At 37.8% G+C, this 21,276-nt stretch overlaps 2 protein-coding genes across 3 annotated transcripts in view; one reads left to right on the forward strand and one right to left on the reverse strand.

The window, feature by feature from the left end:
* Nucleotides 1–9,305, reverse strand: part of LOC132911828 (lysosomal acid glucosylceramidase-like) — a 37,418-nt gene extending 28,113 nt beyond the window's left edge. For both annotated transcript variants that reach the window (XM_060968843.1, XM_060968834.1), the window contains exon 1: nucleotides 8,882–9,305. The gene's annotated coding sequence lies outside the window, so the exon portion shown is untranslated. The remainder of the gene's footprint in view (nucleotides 1–8,881) is intronic.
* The window catches only part of LOC132911752 (tubulin glycylase 3A-like), a 35,033-nt gene that overhangs the window by 11,556 nt on the left and 2,201 nt on the right, over nucleotides 1–21,276 (forward strand). Inside the window, exons 2-10 of the mRNA XM_060968638.1 lie at nucleotides 17,418–17,480; nucleotides 17,660–18,074; nucleotides 18,294–18,405; nucleotides 18,608–18,819; nucleotides 18,949–19,356; nucleotides 19,548–19,755; nucleotides 19,830–19,920; nucleotides 20,237–20,434; nucleotides 20,811–21,070. Of these exons, the coding sequence (XP_060824621.1) occupies nucleotides 17,458–17,480; nucleotides 17,660–18,074; nucleotides 18,294–18,405; nucleotides 18,608–18,819; nucleotides 18,949–19,356; nucleotides 19,548–19,755; nucleotides 19,830–19,920; nucleotides 20,237–20,434; nucleotides 20,811–21,070 (1,927 nt within the window). The 5' untranslated portion in view covers nucleotides 17,418–17,457. The remainder of the gene's footprint in view (nucleotides 1–17,417; nucleotides 17,481–17,659; nucleotides 18,075–18,293; nucleotides 18,406–18,607; nucleotides 18,820–18,948; nucleotides 19,357–19,547; nucleotides 19,756–19,829; nucleotides 19,921–20,236; nucleotides 20,435–20,810; nucleotides 21,071–21,276) is intronic.

The raw sequence follows: 21,276 nt of genomic DNA on the forward strand, positions 1-21,276 counted from the left end.
GTATTATCCTCCGTATTTTCGTTTAAAGCAACAGCGACTTTTTGCGTGTTCTAAATATACGAGCATGTAGAAACAGTGGAGCATTTTCTTGTCCTGCCTCGCTCGCGGTTGAAGCGAACGAGTAGCAATTTACAGCTAAATGGATTTCGAGTTGTTCGTCGTCGCTTTCTTCCGTATTCCTTTCATCAAAAGAAGAGACAGCAAAAAGGCGGAGTAGGACTTTGAAAATCGCTTGAACCGAAAGCCATTCGGCTTTATTCGATGTCTCTTTACTCGTATACATGTACATGCTTATAATCGGTAACTAATCTACTTCTCGACGTCGAAAATCTTTCGCTACGTATTCCAACGTGCGAGTCGTTTCGTTTCGTTCGATCTTCGAAGAAAGAAGTAAGAGGTTAGAGGAAATACTTTAAATAGAGATACGCGACACTAATGGCACTAACGAGAGAAAGAGGCAGATTCGTTGCTTTACGCCGATTATTACGAGAAAGCTATTAGGGTGTTAACGTTGGAGGTAGCGGGTCACTTTCGAGGTCCATATTGGCCATTATCCGCACGTCAGTAACGCCGAGCGGAAAATCAAATTTACTTGCGAGAATTCAACCGTCCCGAACGATTACGCGCTATAAAATTCATTTTAAACGTTACATATGACGCTCGCTGCTTTTTTAACTTCATTCTGCTCGAATGCCATCGCTCCGACAATCGATGATAACTTTATGGCAGTCTACGAACTAATAAATGTTTAATAAATGTGTATTCGATCTCCGACAGTCTTACGATCATCGATATCAACAAAATATTCTAAAGTTTAGAGTTCAGAGAGTTCGAACGATAAAGATTAACCACTTGAGCGAATATTGTTCGGGTTTATCCGAGGAAGTCGAGCGCTGTAAACGTAAATGGCCGATGTCAAAGTTTCCATCGATAGATCGCTGTATTTATAGCTGACCTGCATTTCATTTAACAATTTAACCGAAACTATCGGCGCTTTGTTGGTAGAGCGACGGCTTAATGAAGCTTCCTCTGGGTACCTTTGTTTCTACCGGAAGGCAGTAGCGTGTAAGGGGTGTCGAGAGACATGACAAGCGAACGATGTCCGAGATAATCTCGTGATTGCCTTCAGGCTCCAATTACACCCTTGACACGAACCGTATGGGATCTCAAGATTACTTCCTTTGGAAGTTTATACTTCGTTTCGGATTCATCGGCCTTTCCACCTTTTGACCATCCTGTTACGTTCTGCACGATTTACAATATTCTACAGAGATATCGTATCTAGCACGATACATACGTGTAAAGGTACTTGGGCGAATATAGGTACTCGGATCGTGTCGTTTCAGTGTGAACGATCTAGGTGTATGGATAACTATTTTTCTGCTTTCGAGTTATTCTCAAGACACGTTGATCGAAGCGGACCAACTTGCTTCGACACAGTGTTAAATATAAAGCTGTCTAGACATAGGATTTCTGTTGCCACCGATCTCCGCAGACGTGCTATTACAGTTAGTCTTTCGACGTCGTTGCTGGTAATTGCGATCGTTAGAATTTAATCTTCAAGTTAAGATTAATAATCTGTGGAAGACGCAATGTTTGCGTTGAAATAATATTCGGTGATGTTTATTAAACGGTACAGAACCTGATGTATATAAGCGAGTGATACAATTAACAACGCATGTAAGAATTGTTGATTGTTGGCCAGTTACTCTGACTAGACGTAGGTAGTGACCCAGGATCCCTTAAATATTTTGAACCCCACTCTCTATACAGTAACGAGTATGACCTGTGAAGTGTCCTGTTCAAATGCCTGTGTGGGTGTCTGTGTAAGGGTATTTGTGCCTATGCGAGTAATATCGTTGTATTCCAACAGTTTTCAGTCGTAGGGTAACACCGCAAGCGTGCGGATCTGGACCAGCTCAAATTATATTCCTATTTGTATTTACACTTCTGTATTAAAATATATTTGCAACTTTGCAATTTATCCACGCGTTCCTCTGTTCACACATCTAATAACCTCAACAAAAATATTATATGTATTATTCATATACATATATTTTTCGAGTATCCCCTTAAAAGTATTATTATACATATATTTAAATACTGTCATAACTAGTAATAAACAGTAAATCAACATAACGCATCATCTGAAATTCTATGAATTTATTTAAAATTCTTCTGCCATTAATGCTAGAATTTAATCTTGAAGTTAAGATTAATAATCTGTGGAAGACGCAATGTTTGCGTTGAAATAATATTCGGTGATGTTTATTAAACGGAACTACAGAACCTGATGTATATAAGCGAGTGATACAATTAACAACGCATGTAAGAATTGTTAATTGTTGGCCAGTTACTCTCAGACTAGACGTAGGTAGTGACCCAGGATCCCTTAAATATTTTGAACCCCACTCTCTATACAGTAACGAGTATGACCTGTGTAAGTGTCCTGTTCAAATGCCTGTTTAAGAATATTTGTCCCTATGCGTGCAATATCGTTGTATTCCAACAGCGATCCTAACCGTAGTTGATCGCAATATTTCCAGAAACTGTCACTCTAGTCATTCATGCTTGAACGTTGCTTCATACTTGGTTTATACATAAAAGATATAACTTAGAAAAAACGAAGCTGGCACCCCGTTGGGGGTAGCCACCCACATGCTATATTTATTTTATTTTATTTTTTTATTTACCAATGAGATATAACACTTTACCAAATGTCCTTCAGGACAAATGGTAAAAACCAAAATAAAATAAAAAAAAAAACAATACTTGGTTTATTTCATTTTAAACTTATATCGTTTGGAAAAAGAAAACACGTATATGTCAATATGTGAATAATATCGCTTGTAAATTGAACGTAATTCGATCCGGAAAAGTATAGCAATTTTTTATCAAGATCCATTTATAAACTTAGGAATTTGCCATTTATGGACGCGAATAAGATCGCGAGTAAGACTCCTAGCGAGTTAATTTATTCGTTGTTGCAAAAGTGAGAACCGAACGGTAGTATTAGTTGTAAACTTCGCAACTGCGTAGCTTCTACTCCAGTCTTGATTATTTATGGAGCTAGAAGTAGCTTTCTTCTAGAAGGAGGAATGCCTCGAACGTCAGGTCAGTTGGAAAGTTAATAACTTGCAGGATTAAGGGGTAGCTTGGCGAAGAAAAATTTAAATCCTTCAAATTTATTAGGAATTCCAACACTTTGGAATATTTTATAACGAAAGAACGAACGAGAAACGTTGAAGAAAATGAAACTCGATGATGCATTCTGATCTGATTATAAATTAAGCGCAAAAGATGCGCAAAAGGTTACAAAATAAAAAAGTAATATATTATAGAGTCGATGTCGTTGAGAGAAAGGTAAAAAAACGAATGGAACGAAATATAATTATTTTGATCCGTAACAACGTCAGAGTAACTTAGCAAAGAAATAAAGGAAAAAAGTAACTCCGAAAGAAAGAGCATATTACTTTCCCATCAAACTTCTTTGAATGCATAGAGTTACGATAGGAAAACTACTGCTGTTCGGTAAGTGAGGCGTGATATTGAGGATTTCTACTCTGCTGTAACAGCAGGAACACTCGCATGCTCTTTCCGTTTCCCGTGGTCCTGTCTTTGTCAGCGAAGTCGAGAGATAAATAAGATTCAACTAATTCTAGAGCAAAAATTCATCGATATTTTTTTCTTGTATCACGATCGTGGCTTTTTCACACATTGTTTGCTCGTTAATTACTCCGTGAATTTTACCATCGCGTAGTATACACCTTGCATGCCGTTCCAATATCGCGCAGCTGTTTCGTAGAAGATTAGAGCAGCAAACTCGAAGGAAGATGCATGCGCAGAGATGCCGTATCTGGACACAACTATGCGAGCAAACTTACCGAGCACAATGTCCGGATAACTGTACATCGAACGATGCGAACTGTGTAATGTTTACTTCAATATACCGGCAGTAGCAGCAGCAGCAGCAGCGGTAACTACGAACTGCATATCGTTGCCGTGGAAATTAAGTTAGAAGACGAGTTGGCTCGAATGTCCGAATCAATCGACAGCCGCGTCTTCGACCAGCTTTCAAACTTTCGCGACTTTCCGGTACCCGAGATCTTAGTTCAACGGTTAAAGCGTTATTTTCTTCTTAGTTAGAGGTGTAGTAAAAGTATTTGCAATTTTGTCTTCCACGATAATAAGATTGGATCGAAGAATATGTATCGAAGAAGTTTACTTATAGAAGATAGTTTAAAAAGTTTGATTAACGAACGATTAAACGCAGCGAAAGGACAGATTCGTCGTACGTCATTTTTATGGAATTCCCAAGTTCTTATCGACTAAATCGGTCTCGCTCTTGGGAGCCTCATAAGCGAAGGTGAGTGCGCGACAAAAATTCGATTAATCGTAAAATGTCGTAAACTCATAAAACGCAAGAAAGCGGTTAGAAGTAAGTAATGGAGGGTTAAAGAATTTATGGAAGTGATAAGTTGCCGGTCATAAAAGTGCACTTAGATCAAAGCTATAGTTTAAAAATTGTGTACAGGACACGTTCTATGCGAGGAAAGTGACTATTCCATTACACGCTATTATGTAAATATTATTGCCATTGCCATTAAGATAAAGTATCGCGAAACGCGTCAAGCTTGTAGATCGTGGAACATAGAAGCGCGCAACTTGATACGATAAGTCCAATTCTACATTCGCGCGGTTTTCAAAGTTAAAAGACATAACTTGCTTGACTTACGAAAATCACAAAGAAACGAGAGTATACATAGGAAGAGAATGTGAGGTAGGGGTAGAAACACGCGAAGAGGATAAGAAAAATTGAAATTTTCAAGAGGTCGCCGGAAACAGTAGGGAAAAGGAGAAGATGGCATCGAGAAGACCGTTGTTAACAGACGAAAGAGCACACTTCGCAGCATGCCAGCTCTTTGTTTCGTCGATCTGAACGGCGGTTCGTAGATAAAGCTTAGGTCGCTGGTTCTAAACTCGTCCATTGCTCAGGGCCGCTATGTCAGACGGTAGCGACGAGGGAAAGGAGAGAGTTATATTGTACTTAGTCGTATATAGCGATGCGAGGTGAAGCGAAGCAAGGTATACAAGGCCTACGACGTTGCTACGCCCTCGGCAACCTATTCAAACTTCTCACCCCTCACGATGAACACGCACGTATATCCGTGTGCCAATCATTACTGCTCTTCTCCTTTCTCTACTCTCCATCCTCTTACACTTATTTCACTCTCGGTACCTTAGGTCTGTCTTTTGGTTTGACTTTCGTGGTCTTGTGAAACGTACTTGCCATCTTCTCCCCACATTCTCTGTGTACCATCAAAGTTATGCTAGCGTCTTTAATATATACCACCGTCTACTTTTTGTTATCTCTTGTCTTAGGAAGCGCTTTTACAAGTTGCTTTGAACGTGATTTTCTTCGAAGAAAGAAGAGAAGAAAGAGAGACAGGAGAGAGAGAGAGAGAGAAGAGAAAGAGGAGGACGAAGGAAAGCGTATAAAGAAGAGAAGACCGTTAGTACCAATCTTTGCTCCTGCTGATTCCAGAATGCATGGCAGGAACAAGCTCTACCTGGCTAACAACGAGTAGGGTTTCTACATTCTACCTTTCCATTTTTAACTTCAAATCTATTTTGTCGAAAATAGATCGAGACTTATAACCGAACGTCGCCTAGGCTTTCTATATATTTCCAACTGTTAACACTTTCCTGATTCTTCATTCTTTATACATTTTTCACAACGAACGTAAGTATAATACATAGTCTGTTCCAAAAATAACAGAACCTCTTAAGAGTAAAGAAAACCAGCAACGACGTTAATACGAAATTTGTGTCACGTTGAAATACGTAAAAGATATAACTTAGAAAAAGCGAAGCTGGCACCCCGCTGGGGGTAGCCACCCACATGCTATATTTATTTTTATTTTATTTTTTTTTCACCAATAAGATATAACACCTTACCAAATGGTCATAAGGACAAATTGTAAAAAAACCAAAATAAAATAAAAAAAAAAAAAAACGTTGAAATACATCCATAGTTGACGGTGTAGATCGTTGATCACCACAGGAGAAATTTCAATAAAATAAAATATTTTTCTTTTAAAACGATGTCTCTGCTTTGTTATCTTTAAAAACTTTGTTTATTTTTCGCAGACAGACAGTGTGTATTTCAAATTATGAGTGTCACGAGGGAATTAAAATTAAATATTTTTTCATATGTGCGTATTACTTTTGTAGATTAAAATTGATGTGTCTCAGACATAAACATATGTTACCATGCTTATCAGCACTCGGAAACAAAAAGTAATTACGACTGATCGTCCGTAAGTTTGTTACAATGGAAAATATCCGAATAAAGCTATCGAGAAGAAAGTTGGTTATGTCTTTTTCGTGTTTCACGAGCTATTAATGGCCGCAAAGAAAAGAGTTTATCGAGAATCCTTTAGCTTGCTGCGATAAGTCCTTTGATGAAATTTATCATGGACTTAAGCGAACGACGTTGCTCTGTTTACCTCGAATTGTAATCGAGGCGTTGCATCGCCTTAACTCGCAGTTGCTTTACTCGTCAGCTTTAATTTCTTAAGAACATATATCGATATATATATCGACTAAATTAAACGATTCAATAAGGTTTGCGAAAAGTTTCGATGCCTAACGTTCTGTAAACGTATCTGTGAGGGGAAACTTTGTTTGTATTGTATTACAGAAGTATTAGAGACGTGGAAGAGAACTTGAAACAGTTACAAATACGTAGTTCAACGGTTAAGTTACGGTAACAGGTGATACGGTAAATGTTAAAACTCGAAGTTTAGACGAGAAAAATAATTTATCTTTGTGACATGACAGGAAACTAGAAGAGTTCAAAATGAATTTACAGAGTTTGTTGAAATTTATTTCCAACGTTTATCTCGTTCGACTTATCTTATTGCGCAAAGCGAAATGCATTGATACGAGGTCCCGAAAATAATACAACTAACGCGAGGCTAAAAAATTTGTAGTCAATCTATTAAGCAAACGTTTACATTTGACATACAGCTTTTCCAATCTCAAACTCCGATCGATAAATTTAAACTTTGTTCGTCGATATACAACTTGCATCGAATCGAGAAATTATTCGCTGTTGTAACGTGCAAATTAATTTTGTTATTTCTGGATGTATTTTCAACGTCTGAGTTAGAAAATCAAAAGGGATCGCTGTAAACTATTTAACTAATTATTACCATAACAAGTTTAACAATCTGATGGAAATCATAATCAAAAACAACGATGTGGCCATAGTTAGACGCTTGTACTTGTAAATGTTTTATACTTTACAACGTCTCAGCGATCGATGTTTAAAGCGGATACCTATTTGCAAATGCTTTTACAGTATTTCATCGATTGATTTATCAGAAACTAACGTGATAGGGTATCTATATTTTCTTCTAAGCCTTCTTCATAGATCTGACTTACAAGATGACGTAAATCTATCTTTCCGGTGTTTACTCGAATACGTGCATGTTTGTTTATATATATATAAACATAAATAAAAATAAAAAAAAAATATATATATATATATAAGTGATTACATAATATTTACTTCAAGCATCGGCTAACGTTACGAACAAGCGCGTTTCAAACATTGAAATCATGTGACGATAAGCGCTCTTTTCCACGCTTATTCTTAGGTTGTCCAATTTCGTTTTATAAGGAAATAATAGACGCACAATGTTTTTTGTTTTACATTACATTACTGAATTATGCGCGAATGTAATAATAGAAATAGAACGAAATGGATCATACCTAATTCAATAAAATAATATAAAACAGTAATTGTTGTTCGTCTATTATCACCATATGAAAGGAAAGAAACTTTTCGGACAACCTAACACGTTTACCGAAAGTGGAATTGTTAAACGAGTACGGTTTCATCGTCGATAAGAAATGCATCGCAATTGGTACAATTATCATCGAACGTAACGAAACGAAAAAGGAAAGAAATTGCTGATTCGCGAGTTGAATCGTCGTAATCCAATAGTTAACCAAGAACGTTCCATACAGAATGGAGAAACGATGCGCGATACTGCGTTCCATGTCACGAAGTCCATTACGAAGAAGGTATTTTCGAAGAAAGCTAATAGATCAAGGGAAATAGGTTAAGGCGATGAAAGAGAATGGAGTATTCAGTTCGTCGGTGCTTCGAGGCTCATGGTCGATAGATCACGCATCTAAGTATACTAAATGTCTCTTTTTCTCGTTCATAGGTTATTGAACCGCGGATGCTCTTTTTAGCACGGAATACACTTATCAAGTCCGATGTCATGGCCAGCAGGCATGTAATATGTCACACTTGAAAACGGAGACGCGACCGTGTCATCGTTTGCACGCATTATGTACATATAGACACCTACTGATTTTTCACATCGTTTACTGCAAATGTATTTTTCTTCCTTATAGTTTTCACGGAATCAAATTCTTGCGAATTTAGTCGGAATCAGCGTTAATCAGCGATTAAGAACAGAAGTTTCTTTAGTGATAACCGGGTAATAGCCTTTCACCGAATAAAATTTTGTCTATCCTCCAACTTAAATTATCGACTACGTTCGTTTAAAGTTAGAATCGTTTCTATAATAAGCAACGAGCTATTATCACAGCGTAGATTACTTTTAACGAATAAGCCTATCTTTACTAGCGTGAGAATAGAGAAGATATTTACGAAAATATAGTAATCTACGACAGCGTGTACATACTTGTATTAGTATCGTTACGATATCGGTCATCGTGATATTCCTTATCAAGTTAATGGACAAATTTTGTGCAAAGTATAAAAAGATAAAAAAAACGAAAAAAAGAACAAGGAAACAAGCAAGTACTACCCAATAAGCGAAATATTAAGATTTCTTACCTTGGTTTCTTTCTTACGATGATTAATTTTGGGCCAGACTTCTTTATGAAGTAATAACACGTACGATGGAATTTATCCGAGCACAAGCACGGTAACTTCACGAATCGTCGGTAGCCGTATTCTCAATTTATATTTTATATTTTATATTGTATCTAATTTATATTTGTTCTACTGTAGTTTAGACGTCGCAGTAACAACGTGACTGAAACAAGATTTTAATCGTCGATCCGCCATTGAGTCATCCGTTTGTTCCTTTTAACGGACTGTTGTATTATTTGAAATCTAATTATTCCGATAATATTAATTTACCAGACGGTTACTCCTGGAAAGTTCACCAAGTTGTTGCGCTGCAACGATAGAAATATTTACTTTAGTTCTATCAGAACGTTCGTTCACGCGTTCGTTAATCGCACACGATCTTGATATGCGCATCGCTACTGCGTACAGTGGACTACCACGAGGTCGTTTATCTACAGAAAGACTGTAATCACACGTACATGTGTATGTCTGCTATTAAATACGTCAATGCTCTCAATACAACGTGCGGATACACGCGGACAAGCTTACGACCGTTCCAACTTCTTATGGAAAATTTTACGTTCTGCTTGTGGAACGTCAGCCCTTGAAAACCTTGTGAAAATTCTACGCGCGTCTGATATATTAAGAAAATGGCCAAAACATTTAGGACGGATAATCCGAATCGATCAAAGGTCTCCGTTAGATACAGAAGAATCGCCGATGCGTCTTTGATTTTACCGGTAATTTTATCCATTTGTTTCTTCGAACGTAAATAAATAATATCGGACAGAATAAAAATTTCGTGAAAATTGTAATATGCCTTAGAAATGAATCGTTTCTCGTTAGCTACGGTGAAACAACGTATCTCGTATTAGCTGGAAAAAACTGAGCGCGCTTTGCTTAAATACTTTCACTGAAAACGGTACTAATAACAGGAATGATTACGTTTCGTTTATAGAGTACAGGTCGCGGAATACAGACGCGGGTCAGAGTTGTTCGTATCTTTTTGTCGTCTGCAAGAATAACGGGGGAAATCTCGTGAGAAGCCATTTCAACGAGGAGGAGAGTTATTTGTGCCTGAAACACGTGACACCGGCAATCCGAAGCGAAATGCAAAAGGTACAGTTGCAAGAATAATTGCCGACTCGTTTGTTTTCTCGGTTCTTAAAATGGGATCATTACAAAGTACCGCTTACTTTCGTGGCAGAGAAAGAGAAACGAAGAGACAAGTAGGCGGAGAGTATGTTTTTCTCACGTAATTAGCCACTTCGAGCAAGAAACGACTCTGGATAGGAAAGGAAATGGTTCTGTCGGGAACACGAAAGGAACGTTTTTGCTGAAAAAAAAGGGAAAATAATTAACCGTACTTTTTTCATCGTATAAACACCTCTTATTTCTTAAAGTCCTATCCGGGGTTTAAACGTTTCAACTTGAGGAAACGAAGTGGTATCTTCTGCGCTTTTAAGCTAATAGAAAAAAAAATTGTAAATATAAAACAAACAACTAAAATGTACGAAGCGTTTTCCCAAAGAAATTATCGAGTCCGACGTAGGAGTTGGTTTATAAAGTTGGTCTCAGCGAAGTTGAAGAATATAAAAAGCATCGAACACGTAACCGGCCTAACGGTGAATAATTAAGGCGCTTTGCGTTGAGATATTTTAAACAACACCGACGTCTTTTTTAAAAAACTCCAGTCGACATTTATTCGACCAAATGTTTTAAAACCACGATGGAAATGGGAATAACTTTAGAAGGCAACAGAAAACTTTACCAAACCCTTAAAGTTTTCAAGTATGGACGTTGATGCCGGAATTTATCACCATCTTTTTATCACGACAGCGATGAACCGATCACGTGTTTCAAGTACGTGACTGCAATGTAAACTTCTCAATGCCGAAACTTTATCGAGTCGGACAAATTTTGGGAAATTTATCCAAGAACTACATATCGCTCTATGACTGTAGAAGGAAACGAGATTACAGGCTTCGGCTTTGATCACCTGTTCATACCCTCCGAGGTTGTTTCCGATCGATAACCGGATTTCGAGATAGTATTTTAATCGTAGACCAGTTCGATGCAGTTTCATCGGATATTACGTGTAATCACATCTGGAGCATCACCGTTCGATATTCGTGTGATTAAACTATCTTTGTAAGTTACATGCTCCACGTTGTCGCTTGACGATGTCGAAGCAATATACTTTAAATTACGATACGATAAATTACGATAAATTGCCAAAAAAAAAAAAAAAAAAAAAAATACATAAAAACGTCGTCTCTTTTGGAAAGAACGTGAAAATTACACGGACTGGAAGTAGGCGCGTGAAAAGAGGGAAAAGTATTGGTACCCGAAACGATACAAGTATAGTAGAAGATGGAAACTTTACCGGCAGAGTTTGAATTCGTTCATGTTAGGCGGAAGTAGAGCAACGGAAGGCAAAGTAGAGCAGTTCCCGGAGAGAAATAGTTCTCAAAGAAATATCTACTATGTAATACATGACTTTGCTTTAAATTGTACAAAGGCCCCTTTAGCGATATAACATTTGGTGCGAATACGCGTACTCTTCGGTGTTGCAATCTGTAATACGCTGTTTCCCTTTGAAAAATATGTACAGAGTAGGTCTCTAGGTAAAGGTACGTACGTATATAACACGTAGTTCGCATATGCAAAATTCTACATAAAAAAATATATATACGTATATATAGAGAGAATATATATGTAATGCACATGGTAAATAACTGATTTGATAATTTAATAATGTATTGTATCGCGTCGTTCGATACAACGTCGATATACGTGGAAAAATTTTTTTTTTATTTTATTTTGGTTATTTTACAATTTGTCCTTATGGACATTTGGTAAAGCGTTATATCTTGTTGGTGAAGAAAAAAATAAAATAAAAATAAATATAGCATGTGGATGGCTACCCCCAGCGGGGTGCCAGCTTCGTTTTTTCTAAGTTATATCTTTTATGTCGTGGAAAATAAAGACAAAAAGGGAAAATTTAGAAAATCATACAAGCGATCGTGTAGAAAGCGGCAGTCTCTAGAATATTTGCAGCTGGAAATGAAAAAAACGAAATATTAAGGTATTCTTCGTATCGATATGGCTAGAAATTTCGAAATGCTTGTGCTTATTAATCGATTTGTAAATTACCTCTATCCTGTTTGCTTGTTAAACAGCGATACGAAAAGCCTACCATTCAATTGCGATTAGTGGACTTCTCTATCGAACGATGATATATTTCCCTCAAATAGACTGTAGAACGATCCAATAATTCCATTACACAGGCTAGTAACGGTATAAAGCATCACCTTATACTGTTATTGTCCGAGGACGCTCACGTTGTCCGAATATCGGTATTCATACGAATCTCAACTTTTTACATCGCTAATCCTTTACGGCACAAAATAACGTTCTCGAAAGATGTTCTCGTGGCAAAAGTATTTCAAACGTTCAATGCTCTAATTCTGGTCTACTGTTCTCTTTTCAACATTCTTTTCTAGCGGCTGAATTTCTAGTCACAAACCAAGTACATACTGGTTGTTTATCTTTGGAATTACGTCTGATTTTTATAGCGGCTGTATAACGCGCTTCGATACAACGATAGAGCGAAAATTACAATTTCAAAATTTCAAAGATGTACGATCAGACGTTTGGATACTTCCTCTGACACCGCCAATGCCTTATGAAAGTTGTAATGTGATAATTTTTCAGCGAAAACATCGCGAACGAATGTTTTCCCAGAGTGATGGTCGACATTTCGATGATGAAAGAAACGAGGAGAAAGAAAAAGAGGGGAGAAAAGAAGAATAGAGAAGAGAGTGGAAGGAGAGAAAGTTTGAAGTGAAACGCGAAGAAACGAAGCTGCAACAACTAAACCAGCGCCACAAGCTTAACCGACAAACTTCGTAACTTGTTTCTTCGTTGAAAATGCATCGTGTAAGATCTACAGACATCAGAATACAAATACGAAAGTACTGTAGCGTTTTGAAACAAGATTGAATCTTGTAATAAGATTTACGTAACTGTTTAGCGAGTCTATTTTCGTGCTGTGCAATGTGCTATAGAAAATTCTTATTTTGCAGGTTGCGTCGCATCGCGAGAATCCGCCGACGGACAAGCGATTTTCCGAGGTACGGTATGCCGCGTTGCTTTTTCTCGTAAATGTTAATTGCATCGACTTGACGAATTCTTGTGGTTCTTGTGCGCGAGTCGCTCCACGAGCCGCTGTTTACCGTTTACACGCTATGCTATACGATAAGTAGTTAGACCGCTTTAAGTTCCAACCATGGAAAACCAAAACTAGTTTATAAAGTAAACTTTTAAGTAAACTTTGCGACTCGTTTCTTCCTCGGCAGTGCATGATTGCGTAGAAACTTTATAACAGATGAAATAAATATATACAATGCGAAATTATACGTATAACTTGACTCAAAGATAGAGTATATACGTACAGGGTTCTCATTTACATTGAAAGTATTCGTAGATTGCTCTACTTCGGAAAGTAACCTGTCGATCAGAGACGCGTTATCTTTTCAAAATCATAGATGTTATTTCGAACAGAATCCTATTCGTTCTTTTGATCGAGAACCATTGATCATGCAAAATAACTTCATCGGCCAGAAAGTTGGTTGTACTTCTCGTGTACTGTTGCGTATCATGCCAAAAGGATTTTTCATGTACGTGCTCTGACGTTTTTGAAATTTTATGGTAAGCCTATCTATATCGCTTAAGGACGTTGCTATTATTTCACGAAAACGATCGCAAGCTACTAGATCATAGCGAAAAATTTTCATCGTTCCAGCGCGATAAATCCGAACTGTTCGTAATAACAGGGTAAGAAAAGGGTGAAACGAGAATGAATAATCGGAATAATTGAATCGACGACGTAAGAGATGGAAAATAGCAAAATAGCAGTATGTGTTACTTACAACGGTAGTAAACGCGATGCTTGCGATAAACATTGAAATAACAAGAGGAAGTAGCAGGAGGAGCAAACAAGAAATAGTCGGTCCAATTCTTGATCCTGACCACTTAACCTTCTTAACTTTAATCAATATATTTCAGACGGGTCTTCCATAATTAGAATAATGGAAGGTCTAATAGAGGTTTCTATGCGAATAAGGACGTAATTGTGGATGGAAAGTTTAAAAGCATTCCTGGTGCCTTTGGTGATTAGAGAGTGCAGTGGGCGCGGTTACTTAGCTAGTTAACTCGTTCGCTCGTGCAGCAAGTCGAATCGAAAGCACGTTTCGCTGGCACGATTTCCACCCTCTTGGCTACCAGACAGTCATTTCTAGTCAAACGTAACGGATTTCCAAATATCATTGTCGGATGTCTATACCCCATTATATGCATGTTCATGTATATGTATATCCTGGCAACACGTATTTCGAATCAACAAAATTTCATTGTCTATCACAAATATGTACATATATACTGGGAAATCGGTTACTTACGTGTTTCGAACAAACGCGCTTTCGTCTTGACGCATTGGCATATTATACGAATTATATTAAAGCAGTGTAAAAGGATGCTAATTATATTTAAAATTATCTATTTATAAAACCTGAAATTAACTCGAAATAACGATTTTATTTATCAAAAGATGGAGAAAGGTGAAAAGATAAAATGAAAATGTAGATTTTATGGTAACGAAGAAAGTTCTGTGGTTTTTCGGAGTGTGAAGTGTATAATAAGGTAATTTTATTCGTTAAAATATTCACCTTTAGATCGAGTTACTCTTTCACAGTGGGAAGGATAATGGGAAGGTAATTAAAAAATACTACCTTTCTAAAATTCAGTATTTTTGTCTTCGAAAAATTGACACAGCTTCTCGTTTATAACCGTGTCGTTTATAAATTGTTTCCCAGCATATAATTATCCAAAGATCGAAAGAGGTGATAGAAGTTTCCATCCCAGTATCTTGCAAAAATAAAATTTGTCGACGATTCACTAAAAATGACTGTTCTTTTTTCCCTAAGCTTGTCGTGTAGTGTTTCTAGTTGCTCACTGTACAAGTTCGTTGCGAGGGTTCGACCAGAATTCAGATATTTGTGGCGAACAATGTCTCGCGTAGTCCACCAGGTACGCGTGAGCAACAGAATGTTTTTGGCTAACATATTACGATCGGAATTAATAATATTAAAATCGGTCGTTTCGTCGGAATTTTGCAAATAATTGTATCATAATTCTATAATCTTCTATAATATGTATATGTGTGTGTGTGTGTGTGGATAATATTTTCAATACTAGTGACAAATACGAGCTCAAAGGTGGAAGTATTTTAACGTTTTAAATTGCCCATGACAGGAATGTTCAGCCGTATGATGCGATATATTGCGGATGAAATTGTTCGGTAGTGTGAATTCAACTGAATTTTAATAGGACCACAGTGAAATGTTAGATAGATGTGTGGAATTTACGAGCACTTACCAATCGAATGTACCGATACTCGATCAAGATAAATACATAGCATGTAAAAAGACTTTTCATGTTCTACCGATAAATTCAGAAATACCTTTATTAATCTTTTATCGAATAATAGTAATTTAGAGACGCGCGAACTCGACCAACTATACGTATTTTTTTTCTCGGATACTTTGATGTATCGCGTATGAAGTAAAATATTCGAACGGCATGAAATTACGTTGAAAAATGGATTATTTTAATCGCTACAGCTGTAAAAAGATACGTTGTTTTAAAATAATCGTCGATACACCGATACGACGAAAGAGTACATGTGAGTTTGGCCAAACATATGGAACGTAGCGTTGACAGTACTAATACACTGAATTTCGTTGCAGTCATGAACAATATCGATATGGAAAATATTTCAGTGTATCGAGAAAATTGGTATTCACAGATATCGTTTTTTTTCTACATATATATTTTACGCTCCTAGAAATAAACATACATACGTATTTACACAAGAGCATATTTTACGTTTAATGCAAATTTTGTGCCTGCTATGCATCGTACGATTTTCTGCTTTTTTTCAGATTTTTGTCTTTATACCGCGATTCGTAGAGTTACTGGTTAAAAAATTGCAAACAAACGATATAACGACTGTTAGCTAGCAATTAACATTGTGTACATAGTCGTTGGGAAAATGGAGAAAAAGTAGAAGATCGGATAAATGCAACATGTCTGACATTTGACACATCAACAAAAATCCATAGATAGCAGAAACCAAACCGTTCGGAATAGGAGAACCGTGAAATAAATTTTAGAGTTCAACTTTACGTTTCGTTCTATCACAAAAATTTCTCCAGTTCGAAGTCAAGATATCACGATACATAAAACATCAATGAGGAAACGTTTAATGAAATATCGCGGATCCGTAAAACTTTGTCAAAACGTTCACTACACAAACTCACGCAGTGTACGAGCAGAAAATTTCCACGAAGTGTCGCAAAGTATTTTTACTATAGAAAGAACATAGATGTCAGTTTTTAAACGATGAAATGAAGTTTATAATTTCGAAATTTTTCGTCACAATTACGGCAAACGAGAATAAATATGGCAAGTATAGCGCGTGTACATTGTACACGTAACACGATAAAAGTTAGCAAAAAAAAGTCGACAAGTTTCATATACTTGCAACGTTTACATAAGAACGAAAGAAAATGGTCGTTTTCTATAAGTAGACGAAGTATATTAATCGCATAGTATGCAAACGCAACGTTCCATTATATTTCATTTACTTTCTCTCTTGCAGTGTAAACAAGCCTCGACTATCAAATACCTTTATATTCGGATATACTTGCATTAGCCTTGTACATGATGCGTGATGTATGATGTACGTTAATTTAAAATTATAGTCGATATCGATAATTTATCGATAATACGCGACAAAGGCAGGGAAACAGAGTGTGATATAACATAAAATACTAAACAGTATTATGTATTATTAAATCCATAAATCTATAAATTTACCTTTGTGTCGTAAATTACATCGTTATTTTCATAACAGTTGTTACACGTATGAAAATTATAACGACATTTGTGTAGTATGCGAAGAATATATTTCGGTGACCGCGTGTTATTAAATATCGATTGGTTTCGTTATTTATTATCTTCAAATTTCGATTGAAACGAGCATTGCGATATAAATTGGCACAAAATTCTGGAAAGATAAGATAAGACATGAATTTACTTCACGAGTCGTAAGAAGGATACATAACGTTAGTGTTAAATTAATATGGCCCTTTAATAAGGGCAAAAACCAGTTTCTCCAAAGTTCGTTGCATGAGAGGTTAATTACTTAGGCGATTAAGCTTGCCAGACAATAAGGCGGCCGGGTTAAACAAGCAGATTGATCGATTTAGCCTTTCTCGTTTCATTCGCTTTAGCGTTCAAAGTGTACGCCCATCGACGAATATTTGCATTGTTCCTAAACGTTCCTCTCGAGTCGATTTTTCTTTCTGTGCACGCCGAATATTTCTAACGTTTACTTCAACTAGATAATGATATTTAGTTTCCGCAATTAACGCCACTTTTGCAATTTATCTAGGAATTGACCTAAAATAGCTGTCTCGATTCGCGACGAAACTATGGATTTGCCGCCTGATTTAAGGTACGTATCTCGTTCCGAAAAACGTCAAAGTTTTCGATGTCTCTACGTCTAACGAACGACCAAGTTAGGTGATCCGGTTGATCAAAGTCGAACACGATGATTAAATCGATCACTGGTTAGAAGAAGGAATAAAATTCAATAGATATCGTGTAATAAATTAGAACGTTTCACCGGTCAAGGGACATTAGGACCGCGAAAGATTTAGCGACTACGGATTCCACGAACGAGGATAAAGCGAGCCACTCCTACTGCAAATTGACTTCTTTGATCTGTCTGGAAAAGAAGGAAAGTCCAGTGAATCCGTACAATCGGGTGGACTGGACGAAAATGAACTCAAAATGGCCACTTCCGGACACGAACGACAACGAGATCAATGCTGTTAACAGCCTGCCGCAACTCGACTGCGGTGCGTTCCCGAAATCCTACATGGACACGTGTTCTTGCTGCCCTCGGGAGATCTTTGACAAGCACGATACCGACACCATCAACAATTACAGGAGTATCGTGCTCAAGGACGACGATTGCTGTAAGACTCACTGGACGAGGAAACAGCGTTATCAGAAAATTAAAGCGAAAGTCGACAGAGCTATTAAGGTAGACGTCAGATCCGTTTACAAGGAAAACGTTTCAAAATTTTGTAATTCCGATCCGATGTTGTCGGATTGTCCGACAACGTGCAAACGTTAATAAACGAACATACGCGTATTCCTTATAACTATTCGATAGATTATCTAGATTTGAACAGTCTTGCGCAGAAATTCGCGTAATACGGTGGTTTTAAGATACTTTGAAGCACGTGTCACCGTGTTTCAGAGGCACAAAATATTTCTGATACGCGGTGAGTTACCGAAATTGAAAGAAGCTCTGGAGAAAAGGGGTTGGGTGCAAAAATACGAAGCTACGAAAACGAGAGCTGTACCTTATGGTTAGTTTCCTTGTCTTTCTTAATCAAATCCGTTCCTTTATATTCTACGTTCCTTTAATTAAACTCTGACAAAGTGTCTATTATAAACAGCTATCGTCTTTCTGGTCCGAGCAATATCGTCAAAATTGAACTTGTCACCAACTTTTTACTAAACAATAAACGAACTTTCATTTTCGTCTGAAATCCCCTTTTCGACTTTTAGGTAGCGTAGCCAGCTTAGAAGCAAGATCGTTGGGCGATTTGACCCAACCGGACGGTACTTTAAACGAGAAGGCGGTAATTTTCGCTTTATTACGTCACAAATCGCCGGACTTTATATGGGACTGTCGGAACGACTTTGTCGATTGGCATCGTGGCTTGAGTAACAATATCATTCTCAACAGATACCAAAAACCTTTCGTCTACACTTCCAAGGTTAACATCGATAATTAGAATCCTCGATGCATGCATATCGTAAAACACGTGAAATATATTAATTAAGCTGGATCGAACTTTAGTTCGCTGCGAACTCGACGAAATATTGACGATGACGAAATAATGTAGCTAGGAATGGCTCGTTTGTTGGAGGAAGCACACTGGCTGTACGAGAAGGACGTGTCGTCGGTATTATTCCCTCGAAGTTACAACCTGAGCAGAGAGCCGAAAGCCTTTCTCGATGATTTTCGTTTGACCGCCGCCGCTGGTCTGTTGAAATGGTTCGTCGAAAGAATGCACGATGGCCAGGGTTTCTCGGAGTCTGGACATCGGCCGATTCTAATGAGTCGACTGGAGTTTGCCATAAAACGCTGCGAGGAATTTATCGCCCGTGAAATCCACCAAAACATAGACAAAGACTTTGTGACCGAGTTTTCCGAAGAGGAATGGAATTCCTTTTTGGACGATTATACCGCAGCCGTACACGAGGGAGCTGGAATCGAGACTACCTCGGAAAAAAGTCGAGATCAGCTACAAGTACGATACTCGTGTACTTTTCTTTTCTTTTCTTTTCTTTTCTTTTCTTTCGCTTACGTAGTATCATCTTAAAGAATAGACGATCCATTTCCAAGCGATTTCTTGCTTTTAAATTAAAAACTCTGACAATCTCGATTCGACGCAACAAATTTTGCATCTCGCTACCGTGAATTTTCTATTACATCGTTTAGAAATATCTAGAGGCGACGAATCCGATATTGGCAAGATTGAAAGAGATAGATCCGCAATACGAATTAAACGGAATGAGAAATATATGGATATTAAAACCGAGCGAACTTTGTTGCGGTACGGGAATCAGCATATCTCACAGTTTAAAGGATATATTTCGAAAGATAAAAAGCAGACCAAAAGATTACTTTATTGTTCAGAAGTACATTGGTACGTAAAACGTTTGATCGTTTCATTCAACGTTATACCCTTTCGCGATCTCATCTTTTTCCTTTTAATTTCAGAACGTCCGTTGTTGATTCACGATACGAAATTCGACATAAGGCAGTGGTATTTGGTTACAAATACATTTCCCATGACAATATGGGTGTTCAAGTAACTAAATTTCCGACTTTACAATTCCGCTGTATTTCGAACGTCTAAACGATATTTGTAGCGAAGTTTGTATCGCATATTTTAATCGAACCATCGGAAGATAATTTTCTATCTCGTGAAACGTATAGCTATCGGTGAATCTCGTGCGCGCAAATAAAAGGACACGCAATACGTTATACGTACGTTATAGGTCTACGGAGAAATCTCGGGCAAGGGATTTTGTTAGAGAAAAGAGCCTTGAAAATTATTCCGAAAGAATCTTCTCGATGGAGATTCCATCAAAGAATTTTCTCGATCCTTTTCTATCCTTTTCCAGGGAAGGACTCCTACGATTCAGCTCGAAACCCTACACTTTCTCAACTTATCACGAAGCGATTCATATCTGCAATACCGCCATTCAGGAGAAATACGACGAGGAGAGGAGAAGACGGAGGAAACGTGGAAATTCGGAGGAAGTCGTAAAATCGATTCGCGATCAAGGATGGGACTGCGAGAAGCTGAACGAATATTTAAAGTAATCTCTCGACCGGTCTATTCGTTGCGAGGAACAGTTTCGGTTATCCTTTCGTTACGGTCGATAGCGTTTGATGACTGCGAGATCGATAGGTTTGATCAAACGTCGCCCAAATATGCTTAGAATCTGTGTATTTTCTTCTCGGGTAATTGCCTGTCGTTCCTTTCGCCATTATTTCCACGAGCATAATACTCTGCTTACTGATATTATTTTTTACTGTTTCGCTATCGCTGTTCCAAGGATATTCGAATTTGCAGCGATCTAGCGTAGAACATGATCGATAACTTTGACGTTAGCTGTACCTTTTGGCAAAGATATCTGTTAATTTTCATCGGTAGAGATATTCAGTGACTAACGCAAAGATCATAATTGTCAGGCAAACGGGGCTCGACGGCGAACCGTATTACGACAAGATCTATACGAAAATGTCGGAAGCCATAGTTCTGACGATGCTGGCCTCCCAGGAGCACATGGACAGACGACGGTGTAGTTTCGAGCTATATGGGGCCGATTTCGTCGTGATGGAGGACCTTTCGGTTTGGTTGATCGAGATCAACACGAATCCCCGGATGCATCCTCCTAGCTCGAGAATTACCAAACGCCTCTATTCCAATGTTCTCGAAAGCTTGGTGAAAGGTTAGCAAACTACGATCTATAGGGCAACGTAGAGAGAAGCAAGTTGTCACAAACCGAGACTGCGGGTGAAAGTTTCCGAGGATAGTGGCCGGGACAAGTCAACGAGACGGTATATGTATTCTGGTTTCCTCGCGAATGCACGAACGAGCTTTTCAAATCGTTTAGTATCGACTACTGTGTTCAAGTTTCCAGATTTCGATTAAACA

Source organism: Bombus pascuorum, chromosome 1 (genome assembly GCF_905332965.1).
Source record: "Bombus pascuorum chromosome 1, iyBomPasc1.1, whole genome shotgun sequence".
NCBI lineage: Eukaryota > Metazoa > Arthropoda > Insecta > Hymenoptera > Apidae > Bombus > Bombus pascuorum.